The sequence below is a fragment of the Brachionichthys hirsutus genome, chromosome 11 (assembly GCF_040956055.1).
Source record: "Brachionichthys hirsutus isolate HB-005 chromosome 11, CSIRO-AGI_Bhir_v1, whole genome shotgun sequence".
NCBI lineage: Eukaryota > Metazoa > Chordata > Actinopteri > Lophiiformes > Brachionichthyidae > Brachionichthys > Brachionichthys hirsutus.
The window spans coordinates 2,701,191-2,721,783 of NC_090907.1; the positions used below are offsets into that span (position 1 = coordinate 2,701,191).

The window sequence follows — 20,593 nt, forward strand, 5'->3', positions numbered from 1 at the left end:
ATACTTCCGCTGTGAGAAGATGATTCTCCCGTCAGCGGTTTGTTTCCAGTGGGTTTTGTCTCACTCTCAAGTTTTGTGATTATCGTTGTGAATAAAACAAGACAAATACTCATCCTAAACAGATTACATTCAATCCAAGTCACGATGGATAAAAGGGGGAGAAACGCGCCCTCTAGCGGCGACTGCCGGTAACGCAATACAGTGCTTTCTTTTAAATTAAATGGACTTCAATTTATCTCCGTTAGAACACATTTCTCTTCATCCCATAAAGGAAATGAGCTGAGTACATTTCCTGTTGTTTACCAAAATAAAAAAGAGTTAAAGTGTAAAAGACAGCTCTCAATATAAAGCCATACAACAAGGAGAGCAAGCGTAGTTCATGGAAGACTTTATTCACATTGTCCTTTTCAGTCTGACAAAGTTCAATCTTACCAATGTCTAAAGCTTGATTTAAGTATTTAGAGCAGGAATATGGAAAATAAAATCTAAATTTAAATAACAGGAAGACATGTTTCTGAAATAACAATATAGGAACATACATCTAAGGTACAATTATACACATTATCATTAACAACAGCTATAAAATAAATAAGTCAAACAGTGTTTTAGTGTTGGCTAAAAAGCCTCTTTCTTTTATTAAAGTAAGTACTCAGAGGCGTTAACTTCTAAAAGTCAGAAGTTGACAGACATGCATTTAACATTTCAAGAGGACAACAATAAAATAAAATAAAGGTTAACAGCTACGAAACTAAATTCACAAAGTTACGTTTCCTCTGGAGCTGCCATATTTTTCGTGGCCGCACATGAATCTTGTGACAACGCTTATTTGGAGGACTGCGCATGCGCACACTTCACAGCGTAGAAAAAAAGAGTCGCCGGGAAAGTGCGTCACTTCCTGGTTTTGCATCTGACGTGTCGAACACACAGTTCTAGCCCGGCGTTGGATTCTCCTGCGCGAGGATTTATTATCGCTTGAATTATTATTTGGTGAGCTATAAAAGAAAATTAAGAATTGACGCCACCATTTAATTCGTTTTACGACCAACCGTACCGTTATTTTCACCTTTATTTCCCGTGTTTTTTTTTTTTTTATTGTAGATACGCGGTGGCAAGATGCTCGATTTCTTCACCATCTTCAGCAAGGGCGGCATCGTGCTGTGGTGCTTCCAGGGAGCCGGCGTGGCCGAGTCCTTCACCGGGCCCGTCAACGCTCTGATCCGCTCCGTGATCCTCCAGGTGACGGTGGTGGTTGTTGTTGTTGTTGTTGTTGCCGTGACCGGCGAATGCTAGCGCTAATAGATAGCAAACGTTAGCGTACGGCCTGGCTATTTAATACTAGATAAAGTTGATTTAATTGAGTTTAAAGACACCGAGCTGACCGCAGCGAGCAGTGACGTCATGCTGATGACGTCTTAACGCCCTTTGTGATGTTACAGGAACGAAGTGGGAACAATTCATTCACTCATGAGGCCCTGAGTCTAAAATACAAACTCGACAACGAGTTTGAGTTGATCTTTGTGGTGAGTTTCTCAGCCGCACTTCAGACTTCGGTTGTCGGATTCACGTTTAACCCCCTTTTTCTCGCTTTTCTTGCACCCCGTCTCTCCGTCCAGGTGGGTTTTCAGAAGATCTTGACGCTGACGTACGTCGACAAGTTCATAGACGATGTTCAGCTCCACTTCAGGGATCGGTACAAGAACGAGCTGGAGCAGAAGGGCTCTTTGAAGCTCCTCAACTACAGCTACGATTTCGAGGTCGACTTCAAGATGCTTCTGAGGTAAAGACAGGATTTATGTCACGTAAGAGGAACTGATGAGGAACTCTGTTCCGTACGAGCGTCCATGTAAAGAATATGTCGGCAGTCAAAAGTGTATTTTTTTCGTGATCTAACCCCCCCCCGTCCTGACAAACATCAAATGTTCGGCATAAAGAGGGGCGGAGGACAGCAGCAAAGCTCGGAGCCCCGCCCCCATGCGGACCTTCAAGGAGTCCGACAAATCCCAAAAAACTGTGAAGTCCATGATCGAGACGAAGGGGGGAGACAAAGGCAAGGAACCGGGTGGGAAGAAGAATAAAAACACCAAAAAGGACGGTAAGTTCCGTTGGAGGAAAAGCTTTTTGCATCGTTTTCTGGCCGGCTCGATTTGATCTGCCGATCCGTTTCAGCTCCTTCAGCCGAGCTTGTCAAAGTGGATCCGGCCAAGACCTCGTCTGCCACTCCGAAGGCGGTGGAGAACGGGAACCGGGGCTTGAACTCTGACGAGATCATGCAGAAGAAGAGGGAGGAGTTCTTCCGCAAGCGGCTGGTTGGAGCTGCTGAGAAACCGAGGCAGGGCGAAATGCATTCAAAACAAAAGATTCGATACGAGATTTCGTCCAAATCAATTGTCAACGGGCACGCTCTGGGTTGCCCCCGGAAGCAAATCCATTTCACCAGCATGCGTCTTGATCTCCTCGTGGAACGTCTCGACGGGCGTGTCTTTTGTTCTGACTCTCTCGTCTTCATCTTCACAGCAAGTCCCCGAAGCCTCAGAAGCCGAGGGAGAAACAAATGCGCGTTTGGCACATGGGCGGCAGCAGCACCAAGGATCTGGACTACAGCGGGAGGAATGGAGAGGGTTCTGCCAACGGAACTGAACAGAACCCGGGAGCACAAATTGACCCAGTATGTAGTGCCCCCCGCCCCCCCCCAGCCCTAACGTGATCCCAGTCAACGAAGGGTTTGTTGATTCCTTTCAGGAGATGCGGTTAAGGCCCATGGTTGATGTGCCTTCTGTGGAATACGAGTCCAGTGACGAAGGGGGGATGGAGGAGGAGGAGGAGGAGGAGGAGGAAGAAGAAGAGGAGGAAGCGGGGCGAGTGGTTGTCCGTGAAATAAGCAAGAAGCGGTGAGAGCTTGCAGCGCGAGCGTTTCTGTGCACGTGCGATCGGTAAATGCTTTCGTTCGCTGATTCCAGCCCCGCAGCGGCCGGCGGCTTCGGGGGCATGTTCGGCATGCTGAAGGGCCTGGTGGGCTCCAAGAGCCTGAGCCGAGAGGACATGGAGTCCGTGTTGGAGAAGATGAAGGACCACCTCATCGGTCAGGCATCTCACCTCTCTCTCTCTCTCTCTCTCTTTCACTCGCTGCATGTTTGTTTTTTCTCTCTTGAAATGAATCGTCTGTAATTTGTTGTTCTGCAGCAAAGAACGTAGCGGCCGACATTTCCTCCCGGCTCTGCGACTCTGTCGCCAAAAAACTGGAGGGCAAAGTCATGGGCACGTTCACCAGTAAGTGGCCTCGCTAGCAGAGTCCCGCATGAATGAACCGCAGCGGCGCTTTTCCTCTCCGAAGTCGCTCTTTCAAATGTTTCGCCTGTCTGTAGCCGTGGCCTCAACGGTAAAGTCGGCCCTGCAGGACTCTCTGGTGCAGATCCTGCAGCCCAAGCGGAGGGTGGACATCCTCCGGGATGTCATGGAGGCGCAGAGCCAGCGGAGGCCTTTCATTATTACCTTCTGTGGCGTCAACGGGGTCGGAAAATCCACCAACCTGGCCAAGGTGAGTTAAGAGTTCATGATGTGAACACCTTTTTGAGACGACGCCCGGCGGATCTGTTTCTGCAGCCACCGTTCTGGCCTTTGTGTTGCTTTGTGGGGTTATTCTTGATTTGGGAGTCATGGGAAGTCCCCCCGGGGGGTCTTTGTGTTTAAAATGTCTGCACCGAGGGCTCTGGGTTAAGTTTGTTCTAGGTGTCGTCCTGAATCTCCGACTAAACAAGCAATAGTCTTTAATCTATACAGCTAAGCCTCATTTAGGCATTTTATTTCATCTGGATTATTGGTTTCAGCCCTTGACCCCTGCATTTAGAGAAAAGGAAGATTCAAACCAATTTTCCATTGTTGATAAAAATCTGAACTTTTTTGATTCATGGAAAATGCGAAAGTTTGTATTTTTTTTTTCTTCTGAAAAGAAATGAACAATCATCAACCATCTTTTCTTGAAGGCTGATGCTCAAGTGACATGGAAATAAAAAAAACACACAAATAAATTCAACTTTTGGGATTAAACGGGCGTGAATTTCGGTGTCAAAACATCCTCATTTATTGATTTTTAAAACCGATTTGTTTAAAAATGCCGGTGTTTATTTCTCCTATGGTAACCTCGCGTCCACACAGAGACGTGACTGCGTCTTCGTCTTTCCCTCCGTCCAGATCTCTTTCTGGCTCATAGAGAACGGTTTCACGGTGCTGATCGCGGCCTGCGACACGTTCCGCGCCGGGGCGGTGGAGCAGCTCCGTACTCACCAGCGGCGCCTGAACTCCCTGCATCCTCCGGAGCAGCACGGAGGACGTCCGGTCGTCCAGCTCTACGAGAAGGGCTACGGGAAGGACGCCGCCGGGATTGCCATGGAGGCCATCGCATACGGTACGAGGAGCGTTTGCTGTCCAAACCCGAACCCAAAGTCCGCCGACCAGGAGTCCTGTAGTCTTCCGTTGTGGTAATCGGTCTGAAATGACGACGTCCTGAATCTCTCCAGCTCGCAACCAGGCCTTTGACGTGGTGCTGGTGGACACGGCGGGGCGGATGCAGGACAACGCCCCCCTGATGACCGCCCTGGCCAAGCTGATCGCGGTCAACGTGCCTGATCTCGTGCTGTTTGTCGGCGAAGCTCTGGTGGGAAACGAGGCTGTTGATCAGCTGGTGAGAAACCTTCTAAGCGCAAACGTGGAGCGTTCTTCAGTCGTTCCGATTCTTCCTCCTGCAAAATGAAACTCGTTTCTGTTCTTCATAAACTCTCCAGTAAACCATTTTTTTGTAAGGCATAAAGTGGGACTGTCCGTCTCCTCGTGTCCTCAGGTGAAGTTCAACCAGGCTCTGGCGGATCACTCCATGTCTGACAAGCCCCGCCTCATTGATGGGATTGTTCTCACCAAGTTCGACACCATCGATGACAAGGTAAGATCTGAATGTCCCCAGAAAGGTAGTGCGGCCTCTGAAGGGGCGTTTCCTTTGACGAGTCATCCCTCGCCCCTCGCAGGTTGGCGCCGCCATCTCCATGACTTACATCACGGGGCAGCCCATCGTGTTCGTGGGCACGGGGCAGACGTACAACGACCTGCGCATCCTCAACGCCCGCGCCGTGGTCAGCGCCCTGATGAAGGCCTGATCGCCCTCGAGTTCGGCTGTCAATCCGTCATCGCAACAAAGCCAACAAGTTCCGCACGCCGCAGTGAGACGTTTGCCCCCCCCCCCCCCCCCTCCCCCACTGATCTGCGCATCTCATCCACCTCTCCCCGGCTGATCGGGAATAGTCACAAGGAATCACAGCGAAAAGGACAGAACGTTTAGAGGAGCCTATATCTGCCTCTTTTTGGGCCTGCATTGAAAAGTACCTCAGATCAGCGTAAAGTCGCATTCAAACGGCGTTTCAGCTGATGAAATGGACCTCGGCTGTAATTTTCATCAGTTTACATAGTAAAGATTTATTTAAATAAGAATCCCCTTCCTGGCATTCTGTCAGTTTTCCCTTCTGCATGCGGACGAGGTCAGGCTGCGGTGGTGTGCCGGGCATGGCATTTCAGCCGCTGCCCAACGTCTGAGGAAGGATTAGTGACCGCAGTGCCTGTCTCCAGTTCTCCATTAGCATCACATGGTTATCCATCGGGAGCCACGAGGGCTACAGCTAAGTGGTTTTGGATCCAGAACATTTATGAGCACTTAAGCAAGTAGATATTTTACTCCCTGTCCAAAAAAAGGTTTGTTAAACAGGGCAGTTCCGGGTGGATTGCATCGAGTCATCTCTGAGCTAGATTTACAGATGGATTTTTTTCAGGTTGTATATTTAATTTAATTTCTTACACCCTGTGTGATCGTTTAGCCCCTTTTTATTTTTTGATTTACATTTCGACGGCAAAGACAAAATGAAGTCCCGAGTATCATCCAGCCCCCCTGTAATATGTCGTGCAATATGAGAAGAATTTTAAAGAACATTTGAGCTAATTTATGAGAATGTGAACATTTCTAAATAAAGCTGCTACATGCAACTCGATGCTGGAGCGTTGCCTCGTGCTGCAGGTGGACGAGCAAAACGGAATGGAGGCCAAAAAGCTTTATTTTCAAAATAGTACTTATAAATACTAAGCTCAGAACACACAACATGCAAATATTAAAAATACAAAAGGGTTACGAAGAACATTTCCTACGACTGAGGAAGACGCGTGCGAAGCAAGTTCCTCCAGCAACATAAAGCTGCTTTCTGATAACGGCATGTGTGCGTTAGAGAAAACGCCGAAGCTGATGCGAGTCGGAACGGTGAATCGATGCGGCTGGAGCGGCGTCTCATCCGGGGTGGGAGGAATTCCCCCCCCCCCCCCCCCCACAGAAAGGGATCCGCTGAGCCATCCCAATAGAGCAACATCATTAAATATAAAATGGATTGAGACATTGAATGCTGGTACTGAAGATTCTACTTTCCCTTCAAAAGCGTGAATAGAGTCAAACTTAAATAGAGCATATGAAATATATTAAGAATTTATATTGTATAAATATAAAACAGACACCTGTAACACTGATATTTAGGGCTGGGCAATGAAATAGAAATGTATTGAAGCCGATTGGAACCTTAAAACAAACTGTCATGCACGCCGTCCTGCAGAGTCAGCATCCGTGGGCCTTCATACTGAACATCAAGAACACGCTCGGGCTTTCTGTCTAGCAGCATGCAGTAGGAAAACACCGTCCCGGACAGTGAGCTGTTGTATTACTCTGGAAAATGTCTTTCACAAGCGGCCGCTGCCCAAAGCTAAAGAGAAGCTTCCGGCTTCTAGCCCTGAAGGAGGCTTTTCTGCGTGTTAAAGCCGTTCTGCTGCTCCTCCCCGTTTTGTGGAGGAGACCCTGAGGAGAAAGATGAAAAGACAAGAAGAACATTCAGTCGACTCGGGACTCGGCGTGTTCACTTACGTACCGGAAGAATGAACCACGGTGCTGAAACGCCCGCTGACCTTCGTCCTCTGTGCCCCAGCCGTTCGTGGCCACGTCACGGTTGCAGATCTCATTGGCCAGCCTCTCAAAGTACTCCGGGAGGTCGGCGTACTCCTCCCCGTAGGAGATCACCTTGATGCCCTTGTCCAGCATGTTTTCGCGCAGCTTCTTGAACTCGCCCACGTCCTCCCGCCGCACGAGCATGAAGTGTTCCAGGTCAGACTTGTGCTTGACCGCCTCCAGGAACAGAGCCTGGAACGTCGTGTCGTCCACGGTGCGCCCGCAGCCCAGAAACACAAACGATTTGGTCTCGTACAGCTTCTGGATCTCGCGCTGTTGGGAAGCCAGCGTTAGGTGAGCCGGTCGATCCGTCCGTCCGTCCCCTCGTGAGACGGCTTTTAGAGTCTTCCGGCGACTCACCATGACCTCCGTGTTCCGCAGTACGTTCTGGTAGCCAGCAGGGTGCAGCACAATCCCTCGGGGGTTGGTGTAAACGCCGTGGATGTGCAAAACACTTAGCCTCCGTTTCTCCTGAGCCCACTCCAAAACCTACGCACACACACACACACACACACACACACACACACACACACACACACTTAACAGTCCATTGCACCCAATCCTGTTCTGGCTGGGCTAACAGCAGAGGATATTAGCCCCGATGGAAACGATTCATAAATACCAGGACTGGGAGGCAAAGCGACGCGTCGCTCAGAAAACGACGACCAATTCTCGCTAGTTTTGGTTCTACCTAACGAATAAGTAAACTAAATTTAGATCGACGGCCACCTGACATGAAGGTTTGACATTTTAGCAGCGACACAAACCTGTTTTAGTGGGAAAACAACAGGCTTCCCCTTCAGCGAATTCCTAAACCTAAAGCAAATGTTGTTCAGACCATAAAATGTGACAGCAGCTGAGTAACGGTTGGAACTTTAACCTTTCCCTGCCTGTCAATACACAAAAGGCTCCTTCAAGTCAAAGTCCATTTTAGTCAAAGCCAAGCCAGCTCAGAACTCTTATTAGGACAGCATTTAGTTTACTTTCCGCTCACCTTCTTCTCATCCGTCAGGTCCAAAGACTCCAGCTTGGTGCCCTGATGGGCCGCGTAGATTTCCAGCAGGTTGTCGAAGTTCGTTGTGAGGACCAGCGCGCCGCTCTCCATCAGCTGCAGCACTGAGCACAAGAGATGCTTCCCCGCGTGCTCCATCTTGCACTCCAAGTCATCAAACACCTCGTACAGACAGTCTTTGAAGAACGTGGATCGCACGTTGCCTGTTCTCTAAAAACAAAATAACAATAAATCAGGAAATGCAAGGACTATTTAAAAGCATGCAGAGACTGGATGATTCGTTCCAAATTCATTTCTGTTTCTGCTTGTCTTAACCTCAGCCGCAAACAAGAAATAATTGACCTAATTACCATACATTATGCCAAACGCCAATGCAGAACACTCGTTTGTGTGACTCTCTTTTAAATAAATGCACGTAACCTGGTTTGTCAAAGAGAATGGGAAGAAGAATCATCAAGAACCGGAACCGAAAAGCAGAATCTGAGCGGTTAGAATCCAAACAAAGCCCTGCCATAGATAACGCTTCGTGGAAACATCACACGGACTTCAGCTGCATTGCAGAGGAAGAGGGGTGGCAGTAGAATGGAGACATTTTAATGCAAGCAATGGCTTCTTGATTTACACCTGAAGAACCAGCGCGGCGCTGCGTCTGCTAATGCTAGCAGTGGGAAAGCGCGACAACCGTCTTGGGATTTATCGTCTTCTCAACACACTCGTTCCCCTATATATGAGATTCCCAGCTGTCACTACATCACAGACTCAGCACTAGCAAAGGTCAGACTCCCGCTACGCCCATATGAGGACTGGCGGTGTTAGCCTGGCGCTGAGGGCAGCGGGGGATGCCGGACAACCGAGCCTGCCATGACTTGCTCTTTTAAAGCGGTGCGGCGTCTCTGCACTAGTTTCCTAAACAGGTTTAAATCTCCTCCTCCTTACCCGACAGACAGCCCGTCGAAGGCCTGTTGAAGTGCTCTTTGCTATTCTTAGTAGTAGTTCAGAGATGTGGTGACCAAGGTGATCCCAGCACGGGGGAAATGCTCGGAGATTACAGTTCTAACAGGAACAGGAAGAGGCTTATGATCCGCATCCCGTGTTGACAGCATCCTGACCAGCATTGTCCACGGACTCGCTCGTGACTTGTGATAAAAACCAAAGTGCACATAAACAACTAGATATCATTGTGTTGTTAGTTTTAGATAAACCAAAACACACAACCCGTCCCTGTTAATCTCCGATTATCACCACAATAACTGTCAACACACGATTCCTCCAGTGAGCTCTTGAGAAATAAGCAAAGATTTCATTCCCTTTATAAAAGCCTTCTTTAGAGTGTTAATGTCAGATTCCCCTCATTACCCGACCCGTGTGCCACCGAACCACCGTCCCTGGAAAGTGGGTTCAACTCCTGCAGCCCCACTCTTGTTGGATTAACTCAAATTATAGAACATTTTCTCACACGCTCGTATCACTCTCAATGGAAAACGTACGCCAGGGGCTTGTTTTTCTAGAGTCTGCCGTGTCTGAATCCAACTGCAGCGGGCCGGCGTCTTGGACTAAACCATGGATAAAGCCATAAAAGTTCTGTTTGCTCGCTTTGTGACGCAGCAGCCTGAGGGCTGAAACAAAGAGCGTTTTATCAAAGTCAAAGATGCGATGAGACATGACTAACACCGGAGGCAAATGGTTTTAAAGCTCCCATCTGCCAGCGCCCTCCAGACCAGACTGGTCTGAGGCGGAGGAGGCCCAAGTCATCTGGAAATCTAAATATGTCCATTTTATATTCCATGACTATATATATATGTAACTGCTTTATATCTGCAGGGGTCTGAGAAGTTTTATATCTATTCATGTGGGCAACCATTCCTTGTAACAAGTAAGAATTTGTTGATTTATTTCCTCAAAGTTGTGTTTTTCTGCATGTTCTCCACTGACACATGGCGTGATGCAGCTTATTCTTCTGCGATATAAAAACAACTTCACGCATTACAAATGCTAAAGAAAAAATATGTATGAAATCAATCGTGCGTGAACGGAAGATGAAACGGTGGTTGCATTTCTCGTTTTAAGATAGCGGTCTTAAGACGGGACAAAATGAGAACCGTCCCGCACGAGAGAGACATTTAAAACTTGGAAGGGCTTCACAGCAAAATAGTTTGGCAAAGGTCTTGCCCAGTGAATGTTTCAAATTAATATAAATATTTTTTAAGAAGACAGGAAGAGTTTTTCAGCACACAGAACATTGGTTCACTGACGCTTACACACACATATATATATATATATATAAACCTAGATTAAGGAGAGAACAGGAGGCTTAAGAACACTAATCCGGTTCAGGAAGGACATCACAGGTGCTAAATGGGAAACAGGAAGAAAACTCTGCTTCTAGCATGCGTGGTTGGATTCAACGTCAACCGACTCAAACGTTTGTTTAAACTGACGGAAATCCATTCTTTGGAAAAAGCAGACAAACATTCGCCACCGGTCTTTTCACCGACATAAATCGAGGAACAACGTTCCTGCTGGAGAAATGACAGCTAGCTAACAAAAATAAATAAATGACTCGGGCTTACCGGTGAAAGTTTCTGAATGAGGTCATGAGCCACATGCACCAAATTCTTATCATCCTGCATGTGTTTCTGGAAGCGGCGGCTCTCTTCCTCCTCCAGCAGGTCGAAATCATTGGCTGCGTCGAGCAAGGCCTGGATGAGACCTTTCCAGGAGCGGAGCGCGGGGACCTGAGGAGCTACCGCAGAGCTAACCCCCGTGCCGATAACGAGGACGAGCTCGGGGGCTCGCTTGGTCTTCAGGCTGGGCAGCAGTTTCCTTTGGGGCAGGCAGAGATTGAGTGATGATGGTTCCAAAGACGACGTTTCCCAAATCCTTCCATCAGAATGAAGGTTTAAAAAACACAAGAACATTTTCACGCACACTAGCATGCAGTGTGAAATTAAAAACTACCTTTATTATGGAGTAGAAGGAAAACGTTTTTAATGGGTGTGCAGCCTGCTCCACACAGGGACCCGGGCTTACCTGGGCTTTTTTGCATTTGAGTCTGCATCCTGAGATTCAGCCGCAGGTCGCTTCTCAATTCTCACTGCTACAACGGAGGCCATTCAGTTCCTGAGAAACGGGATCGAGCACATTCTAAATCTGACAGCTAACACGGAAACAGCAATTAAAAAATGAACGTTACATGCGTCATCTGTGAAGCTTCGCTCTTAGCGGTCTTTGTCAGATACAAAATGATCCAACAGTGGTTTTAGTTTGTTTTAGTTTGATTTGATTTAGCCGTTTGTCGTGACCAAATCAAACAAGAACAATTTCAAAAGCTCAATACGACAGATAGTAATTACCATATAATATTGAATATTAATATTCCAGTCCTTAATGACATATACGAGGAATATTAGCCCATTCCTCATGGGAATCCGTGCACGTTTTCTGAAAATAAACCTCATGGACTTTGAGGAATGTTTATGATCGGCACCTTTATGGAATTGCTTCCGGGACAGCAAGACATTTTCCTATTGTTGTCAGCCTACGTGTCATTCCTCCTCCTACAGAGATATCACTAATCCAAAGGTCGAAACGGGCGTCTTTTCACCACTGCCCAAAAATGCATTCCAAAACACGCTTGGTAATAGAAATGCTGCCATTATAATAATTTTGACACTGCAGTAAATGCAATATTTAGCATTGATGATTTGCTTATTAATAAAGTTTTTTATACATATATATATATATATATATATATATTGTATATTAACTAAATATACATAGTTAAATACATTTTGGTGCAGCATGAATCCAAGTCCCTAAATATTTATAGATTGTACAGCCTTTGTAGAACATTAGCCGTCCCAAAATTAAGGATATAGTTTCAGGAAACCGACACAGACAGGATGAGGTATGAGTAGTTGGTAGTTTTCCTTAGCATTTAAACACAATTTACATTTTAATTCCGTTAATTTCTGAAGGAAGACACATTTCAGAACAGACGAGCCATTACGTCATAAGCTAACGCCTTTCTTACCTTGATACCAGTGTTTCTGTTCAATAGTAATTACAGCAATCCGTTGAATTCAGAGTCGGGGACAGTTCAAGATAAATAACTGAGATGTTTTTAATGCTAACTCCTTGACTGTATCAGTGCTACGTTCATATGACGTAACGATAACGATAAATAATCGCCCCAGCTAATGTTAGCTAAAAACTATCGTTAATAAATTAGGTGCGTTTGTCTCGTCCTTTGAGTCAAATTAGCTCCGTCCGAGGTTGTTAGAAGCACGAAAACCCCGGTAAGTGTCTAATTCAAAGTACCGGTAATATAATTCCGTTATTAATATCCCCTCGTACACATTACTTCTCTCTGTGCAAGTTTTGCGGATCTATTAAAGCCGCTACCTGAGCCGACTGAGGTGATGCACGCCGGGTGCCGTGATGCCTTCAGGTGATGTAGTAATTATCCTGTGATATCGACAGGTGAAGAAACGCACAAACCAAAACCAGGTTCGTGTATCAGAATTTAATTAAGTACACATGAAAAGACACTGTAACTGCATGTGTTTAATTTCATTTTCATGTCACCATCAACCTTGTTGTAGCACCGCAACGTCGGACCATCTGATATTCCAATATTGACCGTGACATGATTTATAATAACTTTTTAGTTCTGTCTTATCTGGATGTGCACGGTGATTGCAAATAATATGATTTTAATACTTAAATAAATCATAACATATATAAATACCAAAATTAGTTTTGCTAGAATATCACAAAGCATGTGTATAAATTCTCAAAACCATAAAATCGGACAGTTTCTGTATCACTTGAAAGCAGCAATGGCAAAGCTCCTTTTGAACGTAAGCATGTGACGTCAGAGAAGTGGAACACGTGTTGCAGTAGCCGACAACCTATAGTACCACTTGGACAACTAGTATTTATTGTGTACAGTACACATTGCCTGCTTGTGGTCTTCTTCTTCCTTTAACAGGGCAATTTAATAAAGCTTCATTCAAAAATTTAATTTGTGATTAAATATTATATATATATTTCAAAAGCTGTTAGAATAGAATAGAAATAGAATAGAAAGCCGCTATTGTCATTGCATAGTGGATATACAACGAGATTAGGAATGTTATATATATATATATAATATTGTATATATATATATATATATTACAGAAAATAACCACAACTTTACCGAATCCAAATGAGATTATCATTATTTCACTCAGCACTGTCACAGCCAAAATGATAATAATCGATTTACTACCATACATAATCATCATCCAGTCAATTTCTTAGGATAAACAGGAACACATCCGCGTTCAGTGTTTCAGTGTAACACTTAGCCTGCCATCTCCTGTTTAAAATAAAAACAGCACTTGAACCCTACTGTTATCTTTAAATATCATGAACACATTTAATCCTTGGGGTCAATCCGACCCCAGGAATATTTGCCTCCAGAAAATTAATGACCAAGTTTTTGTGTCAGGGAATTTGTTTATTCGTTGAATACATAAATAACCCCCTGATAATGAAACGTTGACCTGCACTTTAGCTCCACCATCAGGTCAAACTTTAGAAATACAGCAGTTATTTATTAGAATTAATTCATCTTTGAAAAAAAAAAATCACAATTTATAATGAAGTCTCAAAATCCTGGAAGGCCAAGTGTATATTAAATACTATCCAGTGGGCTTTAAAGTTAATTACGTGTAATTTCGAGTCCCTGACTTTAGAAACTGGTGTCATTGAACATCTACTAAATAACTGAACACACTGATGAACACCAACGAAATTAGGACCGCCTCAGAGGAGATGAAGTGATGGGCAAGTTTGGTATTCAGAGCAGAAACTTGGGATAGAACACTTATTTTCAGAAGGTGACTTGACTGTAAGGTTGTGGTAGGAGAGAATCTAGCCAGCCCACATAGGCTGGCGGTGCGTAAAATGACTCTAGTGGTGAAGAAGATGAAGAGGACTAAGGCAGAGCAGAGGACAAAGTGGTGGAGGCTGAAGAATGAAGAGTGTCGGCTTTCAGGGAAGAGGTGAGACAGGCTCTGGGTGGGCAAGAGAGGCTTCCAGAAGACTGGAGTACAACAGCTAAGGTGATCGGGGAGACGGGTAGGAGAGGACTGGGTGTGTCTTCTGGAAGGAAAGGAGACCTGATGGTGGAACTAGGAAGTGCAGAAGTGTATACAAGAAAAGGGGTTAGCTGAGAAGAGAGTCAACAGCAGTATAGGGAGATGAGACACACAGTAGTATTAATAGTAGAGTACACACAAATTGAAATGTTGAGGAATTGTTTAATTACTGAAATCATTGAAATGCATTACGTAATCAACACACAGTCTGTAAATATTAGTGCATTGAAAGACATTAAAATGCACACCTTTCTTCAGTTTGACATTTCCAAACGTTGACCATGATAGAATATCAAACCACATTATATCAAAGCACTAAAACTTCATATATCCACAAAAAAAAAACCTCCCTCTCCATTTGACGACAAGAAAAGGCAAACTGGTTTAATTTCAAAAATCACACCTCTGTTCTCTATCATGAGTGACCTCCAGTACTTCTTTATTACCATGAAAGAGTTAACTTTAACATTAAGTTAATGTTTGAAGGCAAAGCATTTGACAACAACCTCCTTCAGAGGTAACATCCCTAAAAAAACAACAACAAAAAACAAGGCTGTCTTGCTTTTCACTCACATCCATTTTGGAATTGCAGCAATTGCCTTGAAAAGAATGACGAACATGAAAGTAGCGTAGGGCAAAAGAAATGCCTTAAAGCAAAACTTAACAGCAAATAAGTCAAAGAAACAGATTATTTCGCACTCCTACGTTGAGGTAAGGACGGGTGAGCGATTCATGATGCTGAAAAGGTCATTAACAAAGTGAAATATGACCTTAAGTGCACAAAGAATTAGCATAGATTTGTTCACTCCAAAACCCGAAGGCATCGGGCAGGATCCCTTCCCATTCTCTGGAAGCGTTCAGGAGAGCCTGTTAGTGAAGTCGGTGAAGGAAGACAACTGCTCTACACAGAGACAGAACCCTCTCTAAAGTTGCTTTTCCCGATCAGAACATTGAGAAGAACAGCCTTGCCCTCCTGGGACTCCCTTTGAGCCTGTTTGATGATGTGGCTTAGCCTGTCCTCATCCTCACGCCGTATAAGGTAGCCCTTCCCGCCGTAGCCATCTGCCACTATATGATAGTCTGTAACCAGCAGAAGAAACACGATGAGTAAAAGTAAATTAGTGATGGGTGTAGCCGGTTCATGTTCTCCGCTTGCCACCAGACACAACGTACCTGAAAATGCCAGGCCGCATGCCACGTTGCTACCGAGCAACGGAACCTGTTCTCTGGATATCTGACTCCAGCACGCATCATTTCCCACCACAGCTATAACTGGCGTCTGAGAGTGGAAAACAGAAAAGTGGATTAGAAGAACCAATCAAGCAACAGAAATCAAAAATCAAAAGAAAGTTTAGCATCCTCGCTGCCATATTTATGTTTACAATCATGTATGGCGTCTATGGTTGTTGTTTTTAATGATGCTAATCAATTTAACCAACAAGTTTATGACACATTATAAAATATAAAACATCGAGGAACTCTTTGTGGCGAGAGATTTCACCTTATGGCGAGTGAATGTGTCAAACTCTGCAACGCTGTATCCGAGTGAGCCGTCACCGTACACTATCCACACCTGAAAAGCACGAAAAATAGCTGAATCAATTCAGAGTGACCCCCCCACCCCAAAGGAAGTTAAATCAAACACAACAGCGTCAAAACTTTGTGGATCGACGCTATACCTCAGAATCCGGCCTGCAAAGTTTTGCACCAAGGGCAAACCCTCCTCCAACTCCCAGGGTCCCAAAGGCACCTGAGAAAAAACAAAAAGTCTAATTAACCTCCGAATACGTTCATTTATCATTTTCGGTGACAGCAAAAAAAAACAAAAAAACAATGAGCTCCAACCTGGATCAAGCCAACACATGGGGCCTCTTGGTCTCACTATGTAGGACGCACTCCCCACAAAATCGCCTCCATCAGCTACAACGATGCTGTCCTCCGACATCAGCTCATCCACGGAGTAGAGGACTTTCAAGGGGTTCAAGTGTTGGTCAGTCTTCTCATTAGCCTTTGCCCTGGAGTAAGGAATACTCTCGTTTACTCTACGAGGGGTGGAAGCGTCATGGCAACCCTGATACAAGTCTATTTGAAGAACAATGAGTCACAGACCACACACGCGAATCCTTCTGCCCAAGAAACAACTATTTCAAGCATTCGTAATCATGTGTTTATCATCAACAGTTGATATGATGCCAACAAAAATATGACTATATAAAACATGCCTCCCTCCATTTGAATGACTGTGAATCTGCAATATCTCAGCACCATTTTTCCCACAATAAAAGATGAGACAAAGGCAAACAAGGCATCATCCTCGCTGCCTTCTGTACCTGTTAGCGTTTTCTTTGGTCAGATCTCCTGCTTTGAGGCTCTGAGGCCATTCCTCTGGACAGCGATGGCCCTTCAGGCCTTTGGCAAGCTGCACCAAGAATGAACCAGCATCGCCTGTAACAGACAGAAATAGACATTTTCAGATCACACGCACGGATAATCTCAAATATAAACCCACTACAGGATGTGGTGTCAGAAGGAGCATGGTGTGACCATAGTAACGCTTCGAGTAAGAAAAGCACCTCCCAGCCTTCCTATACTGTGATTTGTTTTTAGTTCTGATCATGCCCTATGGCCAACATACCCTGAATTGCTATAGCTGGTGTCCAGAGCATGCCGCTGTTTTTCAGCAGCTGCGTCTTGTCTCTGTTGACGGCGATGATCTTACTGCGTCTGCTGAGAACTTTGCCGTAGCTCAGCCTGAAGTCGCACACAGTACCTACAAACACAATCTTTCATTTCTTCAGGAATTACTGGCTATTTTGGAAATACAGTTGCTAAGGGTATTTCAAACAATACAACTCACTGCATTTTTCTAAAGAACCTTATATAAAGCATAATTATATTCTTACCTGCTAAAAGTACCACGTCAGCCTCCTTCAGAGCATCCCTCCTGTTCTGTCTTATGTGGATGGGACTGTTTATACCCAGCATGCCCCGAGACATGCCCCCAAGGAAGCATGGGATTCCCAGGTCGTCCAAAGACCTCCTGGAAAAGCAGGACAAGGTTTTTGACTGTCTTCAACTAATGTTACAAAACAATGTTGATCATGATCAAATGCAAGCAAAAAAATAAGACATTTTTATTAATTAAACACATTTTTAAGAATTATAGCAACTAAACCATATCATTAAAAAAAGGACGCAGGATTGAAAAGTAAATAGAGGTTGTCCTTTACCTGATATCCTCGACTGGAGTTGGGGGCAGTGTTGCTTGGCTACCAAGCAGAATGACAGGTTTCTTGGCTCGACTAACAAGCTCAACACACTTTTGTACCTGGTTTGCATCGACATAAAATAAAGTCAGTAAACCATTTAAAGCTCTGGTTAGTCATCTTAATGCTGTACACGTTACAAGTATTTTACATATACATGTAAAATTACATTAGCCAGAACGTATACGTAGCATCACACCTATAATACAAACCTGGTCATCTGTGGCCTGTGGGATGTCAACAGGAAGTGGAGACATATCTCTGGGCTCCCAGGCTCCAGCAAACATGTTCAGGAAGTGGTTAGTGGTATACCTTACGAGAAACCAGACCATCACATTTGCATTATTGCATTTGTAAGCAACGATAATGCCAAATTTGAGCTGAAAATGCACAGATTCATTTAGGTGTCGATGAATTTTCAACATTTCCTGAGCTACAAGCTGAAGAAAATGACTCTGCCATCACTGAAATACAAATGCCGATAACATACCATGATAGAACTTTTCCTATCAGGCCTTTGGGAGGGAACGTCTGTCCAAGCTCTTTGGAAACGAGATGAAAGGGATAGAGCGTGTCGATGGGGAACTCGATGAAAACAGGACCAGGAGTTCCCGACTGAGTGATGGCCAGGGCCTTTCTGAGAGTGGGCACGATCTCCCTGACGGTGCTGATGGAGGCACAGAACTTACACAGCGGCTTAAAGAAAGACATCTGGTCGATGTCTTGCAGCGCCCCTCTGCCCTGTACGAGAGGTAAACACATTTACCGGGTTGTCGTAAGCCATTGTGTACTCTGAACAAACTAACAGCAGCAGCCCTTTGTAAACACGCATGCGGGCGCATTACGGCCTTTGTGATGCTAGTCGAGCTGAAGGAAGAACTTTACACAGCAGCAAACTGATTGACTAAATAACACTGGAAGCGTCAGTCATTGCAATCAGCAAGTCATGGAGGCGGGTCAAAGCCGCCCTGGAACAGGTATAAAGAAAATATACAGAAGCCACTTGCAAAAGTATAAGCAGCTAGTGGGCTAGCAGCTAACTGAAAGAAGAAGAGTAAGAAACGAGAATGCTTTCGTGTTGTTCGTCGCTCAACATGGTTGGTCGCATCGGGTTTTTTTTCTTGCCACGTTAAAGAGTTCTTTACAAACGCGACACAAGAGTCGTGTTTGTAGCGTCGTAAAGCGTAACGCACTCGTTACGGAAGAAGGGAGTTCTGCACCAATGGGAAGGTACGTACCCTCAAACTATGGACTGCAAGATATTGTTGTTGTTGTTGTTCCAAAAGGCCTTTGCTAACGCACCTTAAGTAGTGTTCCAGCGGCTCCACCGATGAGCAGCAATGGCGATTCGGCCATCTGAGCGTTCTTCACTGCCGTCACCGTGTTAGTGAGCCCCGGGCCAGCAGTCACCGCCGCGACACCAACAGTACCTGGTGGAACAACAATAAATAAATAAATACTGCATATACACGACAATGACACAACTCTGACCTTATCTGTGTAACAAGTCTCCTCCAATTGCGATCAATTCCATTATTCAAAACAGAGAACACAACACACCGAAGCGGACGACTGTTCATGAATTCTGTTCCGACGTGGCGCGAGTTCGATTACGAATTAAATGAAAAGTTCTGCACCTGAGAGTCTCGCCACAGCATCGGCGGCAAAGACGGCGGTGGCCTCGTGTCTGGTGTCCACAATGCGGATGCCCACCTTCTCGCACGCCACCAGGATCGGAGAGATGTGTCCGCCAACCAGGGTGAAAACGTACTTGACGCCGTGGGCACGCAGAACGGCCGCCACGCTCTCGCCGCCATGCCTTGGGCTCTTCGTCTCAGTCTGATGTCAGTCAGAGGAAAGGATGAACGTTAAGAGTCAAAGATCAGACAATTAGATCACGAGCGCCATTTTATCATGGTATGGTATAGACTTTATCGTCTTTGCCAGTACGGTACAGACAGCGACATTACATTCGATGAGTCGGCATCGGGCTGCAGCGAACGCACAAGTCAGAGAGTTTTCTTTGGATTAGTCATGCTGACATGGAAGATTTTGATGTCTGGCCAAGAGACAGGAGGCTGTTCAAACTCCACCGTCTACAAAACCAACTTATCGCTAACGTACAAGTCCCAGCATGAAGACATCCGCACGCTAAAGCGCATTGCTTTCACCTCATCACAATACTGATGCACTCCTACTAAACTAGACAATAGTGACCTCGACGTGGGTCAGAAAATGAACAACATCATGGCTGATCCTTCGTTCTGAGCTTTTGTTGAGGAGTGGAACAGTAGGAGCAACAGTGGAAACCAATGTTGATATTTTTCCACTACCGGTAGGTTGTTGTTGTTGTTGTTTGAGGGCAGGAAAATAGTCAGAAACACAGACAATGAAGAACACCCACAAATTATAGCAAGTATTCCAATCCTGCGTGGATTTCGGGTCAGGATGCGTCTAATAATCCTCTGTTCTAGAATACACACAATGCTGTTGAGCCCTAGTTTAGATGCCCGTCGGGTATGTGGTTATTTCATAATTGCAGGGCAGTTCCCTGCTATGGAGTTAGTTATATGTGCTATCCCACTAGTAGACAGCCTTCATGAATGAAAAGCCACAAGGACGGTCAAAGTCCAAGTACCGCGCTCACCTTTCACCTGTGACAGGATGAAGGCACGTGATTTCCCCTAAAGTCAGCTCGACATGGGTTATAAATAAATAAATAAATAAATAAATAAACGTGGGAAAGGGCGTGCGAAGGCCTCGCCGACACGAATGCCTGCAGCGCGGCATTTGGGGCTGCATACCTTGTGGAGCAGCTGGTAGAGAACGCCAAGTTTGTAGGCTGCAAGCAAAAGCACAACTCCCACAAGTCCTGCAGCGCATCCGAGGAAGATGAGCAAGAACTCCATGCTAGGACCAGGAAGTAAAAAAAAAAAAAACTACAACTAAATTAGGCTAAACTTAACACTGAGTCGCTTCGGCTAAGCTAGGATAGAATGGAGCCGCTAATGCAGCCGCTGAACTCCCATTACGTCTCGCTCGTAAAGTCCTTCTTTGGTTCAGCGCGGAACCTCAGACATCCCGAGAAGGTTGCGGTAAAACTATTAGCTGTTGTTGCGTTGCAGTTTAGATGCCCGTCGGGGCTGAG

General features: G+C 45.4%; 3 protein-coding genes across 3 annotated transcripts; 1 reads left to right on the plus strand and 2 right to left on the minus strand.

Annotated features, from left to right (window-relative positions):
* The first annotated feature begins 902 nt into the window (after positions 1-902).
* On the plus strand, positions 903-6,024 carry srpra (SRP receptor subunit alpha). Its single transcript, XM_068745401.1, has 15 exons — positions 903-987; positions 1,099-1,236; positions 1,437-1,520; positions 1,614-1,777; positions 1,932-2,092; positions 2,167-2,329; positions 2,515-2,665; positions 2,740-2,888; positions 2,958-3,079; positions 3,181-3,267; positions 3,363-3,535; positions 4,189-4,402; positions 4,515-4,678; positions 4,835-4,933; positions 5,016-6,024. Exons 2-15 carry the CDS (start codon positions 1,114-1,116, stop codon positions 5,142-5,144), a joined length of 1,983 nt encoding a protein of 660 aa, XP_068601502.1. The 5' UTR covers positions 903-987; positions 1,099-1,113; the 3' UTR covers positions 5,145-6,024.
* Positions 6,025-6,800: 776 nt separating this feature from the next.
* On the minus strand, positions 6,801-11,143 carry fam118b (family with sequence similarity 118 member B). Its single transcript, XM_068745602.1, has 6 exons — positions 11,061-11,143; positions 10,601-10,910; positions 8,013-8,240; positions 7,379-7,507; positions 6,979-7,291; positions 6,801-6,871 (listed from the first exon to the last, which is right to left on the minus strand). The coding sequence occupies exons 1-6, from the start codon at positions 11,141-11,143 to the stop codon at positions 6,801-6,803; spliced, it is 1,134 nt and encodes a 377-aa protein (XP_068601703.1).
* Positions 11,144-14,393: 3,250 nt separating this feature from the next.
* Positions 14,394-20,354, minus strand: ilvbl (ilvB (bacterial acetolactate synthase)-like). Its single transcript, XM_068745569.1, has 14 exons — positions 20,250-20,354; positions 19,083-19,284; positions 18,748-18,875; positions 17,936-18,186; positions 17,658-17,757; positions 17,410-17,507; positions 17,083-17,219; positions 16,815-16,949; positions 16,510-16,624; positions 16,025-16,194; positions 15,859-15,929; positions 15,681-15,752; positions 15,353-15,458; positions 14,394-15,259 (listed from the first exon to the last, which is right to left on the minus strand). The coding sequence occupies exons 1-14, from the start codon at positions 20,352-20,354 to the stop codon at positions 15,081-15,083; spliced, it is 1,869 nt and encodes a 622-aa protein (XP_068601670.1). The 3' UTR covers positions 14,394-15,080.
* Positions 20,355-20,593: the final 239 nt, after the last annotated feature.

Coding starts and splice junctions, on each gene's coding strand:
- fam118b (XM_068745602.1), bottom strand. CDS start 11,143: ATGGCCTCCGTTGTAGCAGTGAGAATTGAGAAGCGACCTGCGGCTGAA. Junction 10,911..11,060: donor TCAAATGCAAAAAAGCCCAG/GTAAGCCCGGGT, acceptor TTCTGATGGAAG/GATTTGGGAAACGTCGTCTT. Junction 7,292..7,378: donor TGCGGAACACGGAGGTCATG/GTGAGTCGCCGG, acceptor GCTTCCCAACAG/CGCGAGATCCAGAAGCTGTA.
- srpra (XM_068745401.1), top strand. CDS start 1,114: ATGCTCGATTTCTTCACCATCTTCAGCAAGGGCGGCATCGTGCTGTGG. Junction 2,093..2,166: donor TAAAAACACCAAAAAGGACG/GTAAGTTCCGTT, acceptor GATCCGTTTCAG/CTCCTTCAGCCGAGCTTGTC. Junction 4,934..5,015: donor TCGACACCATCGATGACAAG/GTAAGATCTGAA, acceptor CGCCCCTCGCAG/GTTGGCGCCGCCATCTCCAT.
- ilvbl (XM_068745569.1), bottom strand. CDS start 20,354: ATGGAGTTCTTGCTCATCTTCCTCGGATGCGCTGCAGGACTTGTGGGA. Junction 16,950..17,082: donor TGACGTGGTACTTTTAGCAG/GTAAGAATATAA, acceptor TTGTGTTTGTAG/GTACTGTGTGCGACTTCAGG. Junction 16,625..16,814: donor ACCAGCTATAGCAATTCAGG/GTATGTTGGCCA, acceptor TGTCTGTTACAG/GCGATGCTGGTTCATTCTTG.